General features: G+C 31.7%; 2 protein-coding genes across 2 annotated transcripts; both read left to right on the forward strand.

Annotated features, from left to right (window-relative positions):
- The first annotated feature begins 3,574 nt into the window (after positions 1–3,574).
- On the forward strand, positions 3,575–6,624 carry LOC111394124 (phosphatidylinositol 4-phosphate 5-kinase 2-like). The gene is made up of 3 exons (XM_023019900.1): positions 3,575–5,050; positions 5,684–5,690; positions 6,484–6,624. Exons 1-3 carry the CDS (start codon positions 3,852–3,854, stop codon positions 6,622–6,624), a joined length of 1,347 nt encoding a protein of 448 aa, XP_022875668.1. The 5' UTR covers positions 3,575–3,851.
- On the forward strand, positions 6,406–10,173 carry LOC111394372 (phosphatidylinositol 4-phosphate 5-kinase 1-like). Its single transcript, XM_023020153.1, has 7 exons — positions 6,406–7,857; positions 7,967–8,131; positions 8,303–8,468; positions 8,627–8,737; positions 8,827–9,020; positions 9,106–9,213; positions 9,341–10,173. The coding sequence occupies exons 1-7, from the start codon at positions 6,677–6,679 to the stop codon at positions 9,648–9,650; spliced, it is 2,235 nt and encodes a 744-aa protein (XP_022875921.1). The 5' UTR covers positions 6,406–6,676; the 3' UTR covers positions 9,651–10,173.
- The last annotated feature ends 7,391 nt before the right edge of the window (positions 10,174–17,564 follow it).

A 17,564-nucleotide genomic window follows, 5' to 3' on the forward strand; every position in this document is an offset into this window, starting at 1 on the left:
CTTTTCCCCTTTTATCACCAATTTCTTTTTGATCCATGCCACTAATTTTATTTGATGAACTTTTTCAAGTCTTTTACCATCTCAACAATCCTATAAAACAATATTAATAAACACATTAAAAACGTTCAATACTCACAAAATCTAACTTACAATCAAGTTAAAATTGGCATAAATTCATGAGTAAAATATGCACACTCGTCAAGAGTTGCATGAAAATTTTAAAAAATTAATTAAAATTGGTAAGTCTTCGAAAAATTGGTTATGCAACTACGATAAACTTATTAACCAAACAAATCATTACTATTTAAATCATAATCGTTGTATTACAACTTACAAGATTAATTAAGAGTAGTGACAAACATGTCTAAATTAATTGACTTTGACCTGGTAGAAAGAGGCTACATCAACGTGTCCATGATCACAAGTATTTTATTCAATTAATTTTTTCATAGGTACAACCATCGACTTTATCTAATTATTTCCAAGATTATTTAATCATTGATTAATTATAGCTAGTCAAAAACGATGGAATCAATGTCAAAACACAAAATGAAAGTATATATTGTAAATGTTGAAACTATATAAACAAATATTATGTGTTTCTATATTATTACCTACTCCTGTCTATAGTTGCAAGAACGTGAAAATTATTGAAAATGATTTGTTAGAAAATTTTAATTATTGTCTAAATATTCTTCACTTATCTTATTAGAGGTATTCTAGACGATCAGGGACAATATGGCCCTGTCCATCCAGGGCGCCAGATCCACGCCCTGTCCAAGAAGATTTAGTCATCCGATTATATGGTCTAGTTTTTTTCAAGATTTCTCTCCTACTACCGTTAGGTAACATAAATACCTATTTCTCTAATTGTCCACTCTTTTCAAATATAATTTCTCACTTGTGTAAGAACGTGCTAAATATGTATTTATTGAAGAGCTATATGAATTTATAGAACAATCCAAATTGTATAATTTCTATAACCATATTTAAATATTTGTAATTAAAGTTTCACATATTTCAAATTTTAGTTACAAGTATGTCGAATTTGACAAGATTTCAAATAAATGTATCATCTTTAGCGTATGCATAAATCAAATATAAGCTTATATTTTGTCCTCACGGGTTAGACTCAATTGTGTAAATGGCGAGCAACATTAACAAGGTTCGACGAATCATATTCTATATTTTTCTTTTGAGACATTTATAAGGCACAAATAGGATAATCTCTCCAAAATATACTGCAATAACATAGATTAGTTCGGGCATTTACGTAAATCTCAGCAATCACTTGTTCTGACTACACCACTGCTCCAAAACTACAAAGAGCGCTCACATCTATTTTGTATAAAAATCAATCGAACCTTTTGAGTTCCAGTCGAAGATATGAAAGAGCTCACATCTATTTTGTATAAAAATCAATCGAACATTTTGAGTTCCAGTCGAAGATATGAAAGAGATATTTTTAGTATAATAATATTCTTTTTCATATAATGTATCTTTCTTAGATAAAAAAGACGAACAAATTTAGATATTAAACTGAACAATTCTGAATAAAATTAAAGAAGAAAAAAATTGAAAATTCTCTCATTATTCTTAAAATACTATCAATAAGTTCCCAAACATGCCTTTATACAATTCATTAAAGTATTTGGATTCCATGTCATTGTGGGCATGACCAAATTAAATAGAAACCATAATGAACTTTGGCTAAAACGTATGAATGGGTAGTTGGAAAATATATATTATTTTTCATTAAAAGAGCTGACAATTGTATCAATGGGTAGTTGGAAAAAAATGACGAGCAAGAAAATACACTCATTTTTTAGCTAGTCATGTTCAATAATTGTGATGACAATATTTGTAGGATAACACCAACAACTAAATAATCAAATTTATAATATAATAGACTACATTTCCGTGACTCAAATTGAAACAATAAAATTGCTTTTTGTAACTAGAGTGACGATAAACCCTGAAATAAAATGTACGATATACAAAATTTTAGTCAATTATAAGACATTCTAAAGTTTCAAAACCCTGAAATAAAATGTACGATAAAACTAGATCCTATGATCCCAACATCACGGGATAACAAATTTGCTATTATAAAGTGATAAAGTTTTTGAGGATCTATTTAGTAAAATTTCTGCTTCTTGTAAACGAGTTTTCTAAAGAAGTTATATTATATCAACTTCCTATATATGTTTTTATATAAAAACAAAGTAATTTTATAAAATTATTTAAATATGTTTAAAATCAATTTTTTATTCTTAGAAATAATTTATATATATATATATATATATATATATATATATATAAAGAGAAGGGAAAAGGGTGCATTAGGTAATGGTGCGATTATTTTTAGACTGGATTATTCAAATCGATTCTACCATTAACTCATTACCCTGATTAGGTGTGCATAATCCCCCCTCCCCCCAAATTATAAAATGTACATGCTGTAATAGTATGTATGTGTAATACATTTGTAAATTTAGAGTGTAAATTGATTTTATTTTATTTTATTTTATTTTTTGTTTCACTCAAGCTACTTGACACATTTATAAAACATGACATGTCGCTCCATCTAATTGGTCCACTCATTTTGACACTCAGATTAGAGGCACATCCTCATTCATAAGGGCGTTATTAAAAAAACAAAAACAAATAAAAAATGTCGTATTATACATACAATTACTTACACTTTATTGTATTTACACTTGTATGAATCGATTTATATAGCTCATACATATTTTGCAAACATAATGTCGCTGAGTTAAATAAATGAGTGGTTACTGAAATTTAAAATATGATTATCACTTACTCACTGAAAACGAGTAGCTTTTGAATGTATATAGTGGAAAGGTATGGGAGTTGAAACAAGCTTTCTAGTAACAGTCATTAGGAGTGATGAGTTTTCAAACGTATCTATTCTAACTATGTTGAAAACAAATGCTGTTGACATATTTGCTGAATGATAAGTCCATTTTACATACTTATTTAAGTCACAGACATGAATAATTGTTGGTAAGTATTTTGGAATATGACTTAATTCTATATAAATTATGTTTTGTAGGACAGCACTGATGAATATAATAAAATTTAGGAAAAATAAGCCAAAAAGGACTAAGAAATTATAGTGTTTTAAATAGTATTTTTTTTTTTTTAAATGTGTAGTTAAAATTTAGAGAAACTTTATTAGTTTGTGTAGAATATTTTATTGTATAAATATGTGGCGAAAAATATTACTATATCAAACAATATAATTTGTTAAAAGGATGACAAACAGAGGCTAAAAATGGAAGAAAATAAAAGTTTAAGGATCAAAGTGTAAATAGTCAAAAGATGAAGATTATGCAAAACCATTTTTAATTTCACGTTTTTTTATTTACAAAATACAAATTTTTGATGACATAGCTATGATTTACACATTTGTATGTCACATCATTTTTTCATTTGCCACGTGGGTATATTTGTGCACCTGTACAAATGAAATTGGCTATGGTGATGGAGGGATAAACTAATCAATATTTCAATGAATATTGTGTAGCAATTTAAATTTCAATCAGCAAGTAATTGTTGAGTTGCCACACGTTTAATTAACTCAATGCCGATTCACTTCTCACATTTTTCCTCACTTTCTCTTTCACACAGTTAGGCACTCAATTATCTGTTTCCTGTTTCTCTCTCTACAAAACCTTCCATATTCCATACGGTATACAAGGCACAAGCTATACGTAATAGAGAAATGGTGCAGAAACTGGATTTCCCAGCTGTTCATAAACATTACTGGGAATAGTTGAACAAATCCTACTTACTTTCTCTTCAAAAACCTCATTTTCCCTAGAAGAATGCCACACCAAGAGGAAAACGGTAAGAAAAATTATGGGTTAGAGGAAAACGAAGAGAATTTTGAGGGAGGATCGGAAAAGTCCAGTGAGATTTCAGCAATTAATGCTACAATTAGTGAAGCAAAATCAGTTATCGTTATGCCCAGAAACAAATCTCAGTTCACGAGCCGTAGAATTACACCTTCAGATAAAGCAGATGATATGTCAGAAAAGCTGCTTCTAAATGGGGATCTGTATTCTGGAAAATTTTCAAATAATACACCTCATGGATTGGGTAAATACCTATGGAAAGATGGGTGTATGTATGAAGGGGAATGGAGGAAGGGGAAGGCCTGTGGCAAAGGGAAGTTTTCATGGCCATCAGGCGCAACATTTGAAGGCGAATTCAAGTATGGTCGAATGGAGGGCAGTGGCACTTACATAGGTTCTGATGGGGATATGTATAAGGGCTCCTGGGTCGGTGATCGTAAGCACGGATATGGAGTGAAGCATTATGGAAATGGGGATTACTACGAGGGCGAATGGAAAAAGAATTTGCAAGATGGGCAGGGGAGGTATACATGGAGGAATGGGAATGAGTATGTTGGTGAATGGAAGAATGGGATGATTCATGGAAGAGGTGTTTTAGTTTGGAACAATGGGAATAGATATGATGGGAATTGGGAGACTGGGATTCCAAAGGGAGATGGGGTTTTTACATGGCCCGATGGGAGTTGCTATATCGGCTGCTGGCCGAAAGACTCATGTAGAAACATCGATAGTGATCAAATCTTGAATGGTACTTTTTATCCTGCAAATAATTGTAATAATGTTAATGGAAATGATGAGAATGAGGAGGGATTTAAGAGGTATTTTGATGATAAGTTATTGGTAGCAAAGGAGGAGAGAATGGATGTAATGATAGGTGGTGGTAGGAAGAAGAGGTGGTCAGTGGACGAGGGGTTGATGGAGAGGACTTTCCCAAGAATATGCATTTGGGAGTCAGAGGGTGTGGCTGGGGATATAACGTGTGATATTATCGATAATGTGGAGGCATCGTTGTTATATAGAAATCACGATGGAGTGAGGCAATTACGGAGGAATTCTTGTAGTTTTAGTGGGGAAGTGAAGAAGGCAGGACAGACTATATCTAAAGAGCATAAGAATTATGCTTTGATGCTTATATCAACTTCCTATATATGTTTTTATATAAAAACAAAGTAATTTTATAAAATTATTTAAATATGTTTAAAATCAATTTTTTATTCTTAGAAATAATTTATATATATATATATATATATATATATATATATATAAAGAGAAGGGAAAAGGGTGCATTAGGTAATGGTGCGATTATTTTTAGACTGGATTATTCAAATCGATTCTACCATTAACTCATTACCCTGATTAGGTGTGCATAATCCCCCCTCCCCCCAAATTATAAAATGTACATGCTGTAATAGTATGTATGTGTAATACATTTGTAAATTTAGAGTGTAAATTGATTTTATTTTATTTTATTTTATTTTTTGTTTCACTCAAGCTACTTGACACATTTATAAAACATGACATGTCGCTCCATCTAATTGGTCCACTCATTTTGACACTCAGATTAGAGGCACATCCTCATTCATAAGGGCGTTATTAAAAAAACAAAAACAAATAAAAAATGTCGTATTATACATACAATTACTTACACTTTATTGTATTTACACTTGTATGAATCGATTTATATAGCTCATACATATTTTGCAAACATAATGTCGCTGAGTTAAATAAATGAGTGGTTACTGAAATTTAAAATATGATTATCACTTACTCACTGAAAACGAGTAGCTTTTGAATGTATATAGTGGAAAGGTATGGGAGTTGAAACAAGCTTTCTAGTAACAGTCATTAGGAGTGATGAGTTTTCAAACGTATCTATTCTAACTATGTTGAAAACAAATGCTGTTGACATATTTGCTGAATGATAAGTCCATTTTACATACTTATTTAAGTCACAGACATGAATAATTGTTGGTAAGTATTTTGGAATATGACTTAATTCTATATAAATTATGTTTTGTAGGACAGCACTGATGAATATAATAAAATTTAGGAAAAATAAGCCAAAAAGGACTAAGAAATTATAGTGTTTTAAATAGTATTTTTTTTTTTTTAAATGTGTAGTTAAAATTTAGAGAAACTTTATTAGTTTGTGTAGAATATTTTATTGTATAAATATGTGGCGAAAAATATTACTATATCAAACAATATAATTTGTTAAAAGGATGACAAACAGAGGCTAAAAATGGAAGAAAATAAAAGTTTAAGGATCAAAGTGTAAATAGTCAAAAGATGAAGATTATGCAAAACCATTTTTAATTTCACGTTTTTTTATTTACAAAATACAAATTTTTGATGACATAGCTATGATTTACACATTTGTATGTCACATCATTTTTTCATTTGCCACGTGGGTATATTTGTGCACCTGTACAAATGAAATTGGCTATGGTGATGGAGGGATAAACTAATCAATATTTCAATGAATATTGTGTAGCAATTTAAATTTCAATCAGCAAGTAATTGTTGAGTTGCCACACGTTTAATTAACTCAATGCCGATTCACTTCTCACATTTTTCCTCACTTTCTCTTTCACACAGTTAGGCACTCAATTATCTGTTTCCTGTTTCTCTCTCTACAAAACCTTCCATATTCCATACGGTATACAAGGCACAAGCTATACGTAATAGAGAAATGGTGCAGAAACTGGATTTCCCAGCTGTTCATAAACATTACTGGGAATAGTTGAACAAATCCTACTTACTTTCTCTTCAAAAACCTCATTTTCCCTAGAAGAATGCCACACCAAGAGGAAAACGGTAAGAAAAATTATGGGTTAGAGGAAAACGAAGAGAATTTTGAGGGAGGATCGGAAAAGTCCAGTGAGATTTCAGCAATTAATGCTACAATTAGTGAAGCAAAATCAGTTATCGTTATGCCCAGAAACAAATCTCAGTTCACGAGCCGTAGAATTACACCTTCAGATAAAGCAGATGATATGTCAGAAAAGCTGCTTCTAAATGGGGATCTGTATTCTGGAAAATTTTCAAATAATACACCTCATGGATTGGGTAAATACCTATGGAAAGATGGGTGTATGTATGAAGGGGAATGGAGGAAGGGGAAGGCCTGTGGCAAAGGGAAGTTTTCATGGCCATCAGGCGCAACATTTGAAGGCGAATTCAAGTATGGTCGAATGGAGGGCAGTGGCACTTACATAGGTTCTGATGGGGATATGTATAAGGGCTCCTGGGTCGGTGATCGTAAGCACGGATATGGAGTGAAGCATTATGGAAATGGGGATTACTACGAGGGCGAATGGAAAAAGAATTTGCAAGATGGGCAGGGGAGGTATACATGGAGGAATGGGAATGAGTATGTTGGTGAATGGAAGAATGGGATGATTCATGGAAGAGGTGTTTTAGTTTGGAACAATGGGAATAGATATGATGGGAATTGGGAGACTGGGATTCCAAAGGGAGATGGGGTTTTTACATGGCCCGATGGGAGTTGCTATATCGGCTGCTGGCCGAAAGACTCATGTAGAAACATCGATAGTGATCAAATCTTGAATGGTACTTTTTATCCTGCAAATAATTGTAATAATGTTAATGGAAATGATGAGAATGAGGAGGGATTTAAGAGGTATTTTGATGATAAGTTATTGGTAGCAAAGGAGGAGAGAATGGATGTAATGATAGGTGGTGGTAGGAAGAAGAGGTGGTCAGTGGACGAGGGGTTGATGGAGAGGACTTTCCCAAGAATATGCATTTGGGAGTCAGAGGGTGTGGCTGGGGATATAACGTGTGATATTATCGATAATGTGGAGGCATCGTTGTTATATAGAAATCACGATGGAGTGAGGCAATTACGGAGGAATTCTTGTAGTTTTAGTGGGGAAGTGAAGAAGGCAGGACAGACTATATCTAAAGAGCATAAGAATTATGCTTTGATGCTTAATCTCCAATTGGGAATTAGGTAAAATTTAATTGTGTTTTGATCTGATCATGTTGATAATGCAATTTCTCAAGCATAGGGGTGTTGGTATAACTTGATTTCTATTGAATTGGTAATTGTTCTTGTTTAGGTATTCTGTTGGGAAGCATGCTTCCATATCCCGGGATCTTAAGCTCAGCGATTTCGATCCTAAAGAGAAGTTCTGGACTAGGTTTCCTCCTCAAGGTTCAAAAATTACACCGTCCCATCAATCCTTGGAGTTCCGGTGGAAGGATTACTGTCCTGTGGTGTTTAGGTAAACACTCCACATAAATATGGCTCTGAATGTGTTAGAATGCTGATCTTCAATAGTTAATCTTTTAGTTTCATATATGTGAATATGTTGTACTTAACAATTATAGTAGCATTTAGAGCAATCGTCATTGATTGCATTCTGAACTGATTAATGCTCAATTGGGTTTCTCAGACATTTAAGGGAGTTATTTCAAGTAGATCCCGCTGATTACATGCTAGCCGTTTGTGGAAGCGATGCTTTGAGGGAACTTTCATCCCCTGGGAAAAGTGGAAGTTTGTTTTACTTGACTCAGGACGACAGGTTTATGATCAAAACAGTGAAGAAATCTGAAGTCAAGGTTAGTTACCAATTTATTCGATTTGTATAAGTATGAAAAAGATGTGATTTATGATCATGATCACAGCGTAATTGGCAGTAATTAAAATATTTGTTAGAGGTCTTTCAGTTGAACTTTATTAATTTGCTAATTGAAATTAGGTAATCTATTTTCTTCAGGTTCTTCTTAAGATGCTTCCAAGTTATTACGAACATTTCTGTCGCTATAAAAATTCTCTTGTCACGAAGTTCTACGGTGTCCATTGCGTCAAACCAGTGGGTGGCGTCAAGGTATGTGGTTGATGTTGAAAATAAAATTCTTCTGCTATCAGAAATGTATCTGCTGTATGACTAATTAGTTTTATGTTATTACAAACTAGACACGGTTCATTGTGATGGGAAACTTGTTCTGCTCAGAGTATCGAATCCATAGAAGGTTTGATTTGAAAGGATCGTCCCATGGTCGAACAAGTGATAAGTCTGATAGAGAGATTGATGAAAGCACAACTCTTAAGGACCTCGACCTAAACTTTGTGTTCCGCCTCCCAAACTATTGGTATCAAGAATTAATCAAGTTAGTCTAGTTTCTCCTCTTGTTCATATATCGTTCTGTTCCACCATGTTTTGGCATTTTCTCACTTTGGCTATTATCTTGACAGACAAATTGATCTAGACTGTGAATTCTTAGAGGCAGAGAGAATCATGGATTATAGTCTCTTAGTTGGTCTTCATTTCCAAAATGATAATATCCTGGACAAATTTGGGAGGTGCGCGATTCTGCTGCTGTCAAAGTTCTATTACTTATTATTTGCACATTTGAGAAATGTTCTTGATTTATTTTTTCTAGTGCTGTGTGCATATGTGAATTTCTATGTGATTTGTTTTTTTTACCAGGAAACCATGGATCAGGCTAGGGGCCAACATGCCTGCACGAGCAGAGCGAATTGCTCGAAGGAGTAATTTTGTTCAGTACACTCCTGGTCGATTTAGCAATTCGTCTCCTTCCTGTAGTGGTGAAGTATACGAAGTAGTCCTCTACTTTGGGATCATCGACATTTTACAAGACTACGATATTAGCAAGAAACTAGAACATGCATACAAATCTTTACAGGTCGACCCCACCTTAATCTCAGCTGTTGATCCAAGACTATATTCCAAAAGATTTCGAGACTTCATAAGGAGAATCTTTGAAGAGGATAGATGATTACAACGAGACCTTAAGTGAATCTTGAAGCCAGGTCTAATAGACAAGCAAGAAAGCTCGGATCAATGAAGTAAGACAGTTTGGAATAGACAAGTCCGTGAATGTAGACATCGAAACCATTCTCCTTTTTTGTCAAGCTCGTGTCATTACCGATGTATGATGTTGGGTTGGTAGAGTTTTTGGCAGCAAGAAGAACCAAAGCTTGCTTATGGCTGAGTTTATCTTTTATTGGTTCTGCCCTCACCGGAGTAAGTTCATTGTGCGACTGATGCGCAAGGAAAATATTGGTTTTTGTGCTCCTTTTTTTCTTTGAAGTATTTTTTTGGTGTATGTAAAGATTTAGTATGGGAGCAAGTGTTTCCCAAAAAAGATTCAAAAAGTGGGTGGGAGGGGAATTGAATAATTGATTGTACAGCTTACACAAAAAAGATTGGAAAGATGATGAAATTTTATTGTTTTCTGGGTGAGTTTTGAAACATATCTTGTGAATGATAATGGTAACCTGGCACCATCTTGGGACTTATCTGATTTGTATTTGGTATACGGTATTGAACATGAACACGATTGTTAAAATTAGATATGGCCCACATCATTAAACGTAGTTTGACAATTATCATTACATTCATCCACTTAAAAAAAAAAATTTAAATCAACTGTTCGAATTTTGTCACATTAAACATTCTCAATTATGATTGTGCAAATAGGTTAATTCTTCCACTAACAGAAGAGAAAGCAAATAGCTATATTGTAGTGTACCCCACCGACCACCACATTTTGTTTTTATTGTATCTGATTTTCGACTGTGGTTCGAACCACTAGCTGGAAATAGGTATACTTCTCTTCCTTTGAAGAAAATTTGTTCAGATTCTTAAAATATGCAATGTCCAAACAGACGATTGACCCTAAATTTGGTCCCTTATCATTATTCAACCCTAATTGAAAAATTGAAATAAATTTAAAAAAAAAATTAAATCAACTGTTCGAATTTTGTCACATTAAACATTCTCAATTATGATTGTGCAAATAGGTTAATTCTTCCACTAACAGAAGAGAAAGCAAATAGCTATATTGTAGTGTACCCCACCGACCACCACATTTTGTTTTTGTTGTATCTGATTTTCTACTGTGGTTCGAACCACTAGCTGGAAATAGGTATACTTCTCTTCCTTTGAAGAAAATTTGTTCAGATCCTTAAAATATGCAATGTCCAAACAGACGATTGACCCTAAATTTGGTCCCTTATCATTATTCAACCCTAATTGAAAAATTGAAATAATTGTCTGCTACGTGTCAGAATATATTAACGATGATGGTATATTTTTGCATTTGTCAATTATGATGGGGTCAAGGTCTGTAACTGAGCCCTTTTTTGGAAAAATAATATTTGAACAATTCTCAGTGTACATAATTATTTTCGCAGGAGAAAATCGAAAGCTTCACATGCCTCGACCTCACGTGGAATCCAACGTAATAAAAAATGACCAAAAAAATTACGACCCCACCTCTATTGTGAGACATCTGTAATAGGTCTGTGAAATTTGGGTCTATACACCCAACACGCCTCATAAATTTTTGAAGAACGTCTAGTTAAAAATTAGAAAAAAAATTTAAGTTTACGTATAAAATATTTTATTGTGAAAATGAGCTAGAAAAAAGAAATTTTAGAGAATAATAGACAAATAATGACTGATTGTGCACTAAGAATGTCTTTGAGCATTACAAGTAATTTTGTTTTTCACAAATTTGACAAAATAAAAAATAAATAAAAACTCATTTTGTATGTCAAGTATCCAAATTAATTTCATTTTAGTTGGAATATGACTTTGTATGATGCTCATATTTGAGATTGACAAGTCCATTGTCTTGTAACGTGACATGCACTTCCGTGGTCAACCACATATATTAATCCCATACATGCACTTGCTATTTTAATTGCCACGTCTAGTTTTAATGTGAGTCGATACATGTCTATTCGAATAAGAGATGTAAAGTAAGTTTGAATGACCCAATTCAAGTTGGCCATTTCGTTTTCCGATTTTCCTTTTAAATAAGCTTGATTAGATAGTCCATAATGATTCAGACATACCATTCAAACCCTACAGTTGGGTATGGCTCATGACAAGGCATGTTCCATGCTTCGTGTTGACTCAAATGTCCTAACACGTTTTCACATATTTAATCTAATGTAGCAAATTCATTGCACATGTACAAAATAATTGTCTCAACATGAACATGTATTCGATATTTGCACGTCTAACTTCCACCCCTGAGGTAGGAATTACAATGGTGGCAGCTTCGACTGCGGGATGAGAGATGACTGGGGTGGAGATTAAAATGTCCCATTTACTACTATGTTAATTATTTTACATTTTAATATACTTTTAGTTTTTAAATATTATTAAATCAAAAAATAAAATGAAATGAAAAGATTGAAGACACCCTGTACAAGCTAGTCGAGAGTGAAGAATTTTGTTATTTCTACCCTAGGATTTAGGAGTAAACTATTGTTGTGAAAAATGTAGGAAAATCTGAAAACTTATTGAACTCCAAAGCACGAAAAATATTATCTTTTAAGAGATGTTTCTCCCCTATCCAACGAAGTCATGACTGGGGTATGATAGAAAATATCTTTCAAGATACAATGGAAGCCTTTGATTCAAATTGTGAATATTTGATCAAACCAAGAAGACACTCGGAAAAAAAAAAAAACTAATGATGCCAAGAGAAAAAGAGAAGAATATTTTTTTAATGTGTTTTGCAAACGAGAATTCACACAAAATTTATAGAAATTGAGGCAACCGTTTAAATAGGTATGTCCCTTGAAATGAAGAACACATCTGTTGGAAGTAACAGTCAAAACGAACAGATGCACATATTCAAAAACTTTTGAAAATAAAATTTTCTTTCAGGGGTGTTGCCCCCGAGCCCCCACAGGGGCCGCTGCCCCCTCGACCCTAGCGACCTGACCGAGCAGGTTGATCCCCGTTGCGCAGCAGCAAACACTAGTCGAAGCTGCAAATCATTCGCAAAACAAAAAAATAAATACATGCAAAATGATGAAAAATATCTAACAACTATTAGACTATTTTATTCCATATAATTTAAAAATATAGTATGATGCAAAAACGATAATTTTTATTTTTCAATAGTCGTTAGACACAACTTTAATAGGATATTCGCTTATTTTTATAAATTTTTTTTTTAATTGACACTAGGTAATTGCATACCTAAAGGCGCACAGACCTCATTTAGGCGTTACTAATCGTCCGAAAATTGTCATTCAATATACACATAAAATAGTAGAATTTATATGTCACTTTGATTCTTTTCATGATCTGATATTATATAGAATTTTTTATTATTTAAAAATATAAACTATTAAAGAGATAATAAATTTATTTTTAAATAATATTTATACTTGAGTCTTAGACTAATTGCGGTTTGCCATTTAATCACGATAATAATAGTATCTTAAAATTGGATTAAATCAGCAAATTGTCTAATTTTTAATATATCTAACAAAGAAAATAGAATCCAGATTAAAAATAAAACAAGTCATAAAATGATCATCATTCTTTTTTTTATCCAAATAAAAAACTTAATCATTGAAATTAAATAATAAATAAATCCTTCGTTGATTGGTTTATGGTTATAACAAGCTTTAAGAGCAACCATAATTTATTTTTGTTATCTTAGTTTTACCGTTGAAATATAATTCACTTAATTTCAGCCATTCTCTTTTTTAAGAAGCTTTAAATCTTACACAATGTAAAATTGTTATTTACACTTCCTATGTATACTTTCCATGAATGCTTAGTACACAATATTGAATAAGATTGAACACTAATGATAAAATTTTAACTTACTTTTCTTCTTTAATTTATCTAATTCTATACATTCGATCTTACTAAACAAGCCACGAATGTTCTTCAATTGGCCCCCGTTTGATGGCAATATTTCACGCTAAAAGATCAACTGTTTAACCATTACTTCATTATTTCAGCATTCATTTTTTACTTCTTCACTCATAAATAAGATCCACTTTTTCTCCAACGATCAAAAAATCAATTCTCATAATCATTACCCAAAAGACTTATCTACCAATGTTCTTTTTTTTATTTAATTTATGTAATACTTTACATTCAATCTTATTAAACGAGTTACAAGTGTACATCTCCCTCATATAATGTAGTGATATTTTATAATAAATTTTTTATGGCTTATCTATCATCCCAACTAAATTTGAATGAGGTGAGGGCCAATGTTGGGCAAAGACAAACAAGGCTACCCCTCAAAACTACTAATGCTAATTAAAGCTTCATAGAGGATCCCAATGCTCCTATTTTTTAATATGATCTCTTAATGAGTACTAATATTATAAAAAACAAAATGCATATAAAATTCTTTAATTGGGTTATCTTCCAAAAAGTTAGAATAAAATCTCATTATGATTGTTTTAAGTATTTATAAAACACTTAATTCTGTCATGATATTTGTGAGTTGAAAGGACATTTGTTTTAGTTTTTAGTGGAAATGTACAATTATTTAATTAAGCTAGTTGATTTCATTTTAAAATGTTAATTTTGGTTAAAGTAGTAGTCACAACTTTTATAAGTTGGTCAATATTTTTTAGATTTACCCTTTAACATACCCTGACAAGTTGGTAGCTGTTTGATCAATACCAATTTTGAAATTTATGTGTTCATATTTTAGTCTTAATTGGATTGAGCTGTTAATTGAAATTTAATGAGCTCCGATGTTATAGTATAGTTGTGAAATTTCATTTTAAAATAACAATCTTATTATGAATAGTAACTCAAATTTGGTTAGTATTTTTATCTCTATTTAATGTGGGATTTATTTCTTAATGGTCATGGACGACTCTACAAGTTGTATCCGAAATTAGTGCCCATATACGAATGGTATGCGAATGATAGAAGGGGACATCATGTCTCAATATTGATTGGGTGTAGATAATGAGCACATTAATTTGGAGTGCCCACTCGTTCTTTGTTAAATAGACTTGGGATGGACAAAAGTTTGCTTCCCTGCCTAACTTTTGAAGGATCCAATTGCATGTTTTTCATGATGCATTAAATAATAATAACTATAAATAAAAAATTTAAGTTAAAATTGTATCATTGTGCAATGTTTTGCATTAATGTTTACTGCATACAAAACATGCTTGAAGTGTTCGAAATTCAAATCATACAAAATCAATATACATTTGTATAAAATCATTTTTAATTTAAAATTTATACATTATGCATGAATCGTCTATTAATACTCTATATCATGACGCGTTATGGGATGCAAATGTTGTGAAGCTATCGAATTTTTGCATTCTTTCACTAAATGAGACACGTATATGAATAGAAAGTGACAAAATTAAGAAAGTTGAATGAAAATTTTAATTATTGGTCCCGATCTAATTGCCTCATAAGTAAGTTAGTCCTTAATCTTTAAAAACTAAAGAATGATCGTCAACATTTCAGTATGGATGCACGGCCAGTCGCAAGCGATTAAAACCGTCCAAAATTTTATTTAATCATCATGTTATCATTGAATGTCTAATTTTGTGAAACCGATTTTATCATTTTGAGTACTAACATTGAAAATTTTTAATGAAGTACATAATCACGACGCTAAGGTGACAAGTCAAAAACCAAAAAAATTAAATGGTTTCTATTCAATACTAATTGCATAACTATAACAAAATATTCTTACTTCTTTTTTAAAGGCGAATACCAACTTGTTACTGAAAAAATAAATTAAAGACGAATGATGAAATATTTTCATAAAACTCATTACAAAAGACAAAGCTTTTTGTGATTTGAAACATGATAGCTTCACATTGTATTCAAATTCCGGTCTTTTCCTTGGAAAGGTCGATGTCATGTTAAAACATAAGGTTCAACTTTGAGGGAACAATGTCCAACCATTTCTTTTACTTTGCTGTTTTTGTTGGAACCTTTTTTTTTCCCTTTAAATTCTTCATAAAATAACAAATTATTTGAAAACTTTTTTTGTCATAATTATATAACCACCTGAGAAAAAGATTAGACTCTAAAGCAAAAGCATTATGATTTCTGGGGTAGGTTAGTGCTGAAAAAGAAAGAATAAAAATAAAGAAAAGTTTAAGAAAATGGGTTGTTAATTTCTTGATAATATTTTTCTATGACAATGAAAAGAATTTTTTATTAAAAATGATAATGATAAAGAATTAGGAAAATACCTCGATGTTACATTAAATATTTACAAAATTTTAATATTAGCATCTATTATATATAAGCTAAATATATTTATATCACATTTTTAAAAAATGCACCTTATTTTAATTTCACTAATCTTTATTCTTTATCACATTTATTATGTCTTCAACTTTTTCATTCTTATCTATAACATTTTAGTACTTAGAACATCTTTTCCCTGTTGACGTTTTCCATCCAATAATTTGGTTAGCGTACTTTAAAATAAGAAATAAATATTTAGTTGCAATTTTATATTTGTCATTTTTATTTAATTTTAAAATGTGAGTGACAAATGAGTCTTTTTTTACTCCATCTTTATGTAATTTTTGGACAGATGTGCTAACTAATGGAATGTTGAAAATTAGTGTTATAATGGGTAAAGCTTAGTGATTATTTATGCAATTACAATGTGACATTATTAAAAAAAATATAATGTGAATATATTTAGCGTTACGTTATAGAAAATAAGGCTAATGCCTCTTGTTTCCCGGATTTCCATGTGGGACACATGTCCCCCCTATAGGCAAGGGTCTGCCACTCGTAGGAATGGCAATTTACCTCGCCCCGCTCCAAATGGGACAAAAAAAATCCGTCCCAAACAGGTTGGTAGGGCAAGGATGCCCCGCCCCGAACCCAGCCCGTGAAAAAAAAATTTAACAATAATTTTATTTCTAAACAATTTACTCGTTAAAAACTCATTTTGAATTTGTATTTTATTTTCTAATAATAACATAATTCGAAACTTTCAAAATGTAAAAAAAAAATAAATTAATTAATTAAATGGGGCAAAAAGTTGCCCCGTCCCGTTTAAGATGGGTGGGGTGCGGTGCGGTGCGGTGCGGACGCCCCCACCCCGTTGCCATCACTAGCCCCTGGAGGCCAAGGATTTCTAGAAACTCTAAAATAAAGAAAACTAAATTTACCTTTAAAAGTTTAAAAATAGTTAATTAGATCTAAGTATCCTTTGTATTGCATTATGTAACAATTTAAAGTGCCATTTTTATTCTCCCAACGTTCAATACTATTTCATTTTCATCTTTTTTTTTTCTTTTTTTTTTTTTTCATTCATCTATCCCTCCATAAATTAGTATTAAGTCGAATCTTCTTGGGGTATTATTATAAATGACCTGCTACTATTCATTTTTGATAAAATGTCTATTATACCCTTAATGAAATAATTTATCATATATTGCACAAGATATCCTTAATTTATTGGGATAGTTTTAAATTCCTCTATTTCTCTCATTTCGAGTTTTAATATATAATTTCATCCTTTGATCTAATAAATTAGCATAATCTGTAATATAATTGTCATGTAATTCACTAAGATTATCAAATTCCTTTGATAATATATCCATAATCTCTAATTGAGAATAAATATTTTCTATTTTTTCCATTAATCTATCTAACAGATTATCTAATCCTTTAATTGTATAACCTGGCATTATTCAAATAATTCCTTGCAAACTTTATGAATAATAACATATTTAGATAAGTTTTTTGCAAACATGAACAATAATAATCCCTACAATTCTTTCAAGATATTAGAAGAATTCTTTCTAAATTTAACAAAGACAATAATTTTACCTTACTTTTGATCTTAAATCTGTATTCTTAGAACCGAGTGACCTTCAGGCTCTGAATCTGCAAACTGCTCCCTTAA

Source organism: Olea europaea, chromosome 5 (assembly GCF_002742605.1).
Source record: "Olea europaea var. sylvestris chromosome 5, O_europaea_v1, whole genome shotgun sequence".
In the NCBI taxonomy this organism is placed as follows: Eukaryota; Viridiplantae; Streptophyta; class Magnoliopsida; order Lamiales; family Oleaceae; genus Olea; species Olea europaea.

Excerpts from the sequence above, each read along its gene's own strand:
- LOC111394372 (XM_023020153.1), top strand. The coding sequence starts at position 6,677 with ATGCCACACCAAGAGGAAAACGGTAAGAAAAATTATGGGTTAGAGGAA. Across the intron at positions 7,858-7,966 it reads AATCTCCAATTGGGAATTAG|GTATTCTGTTGGGAAGCATG; the intron begins GTAAAATTTAAT and ends GTTCTTGTTTAG. Across the intron at positions 8,132-8,302 it reads TACTGTCCTGTGGTGTTTAG|ACATTTAAGGGAGTTATTTC; the intron begins GTAAACACTCCA and ends TGGGTTTCTCAG.
- LOC111394124 (XM_023019900.1), top strand. The coding sequence starts at position 3,852 with ATGCCACACCAAGAGGAAAACGGTAAGAAAAATTATGGGTTAGAGGAA.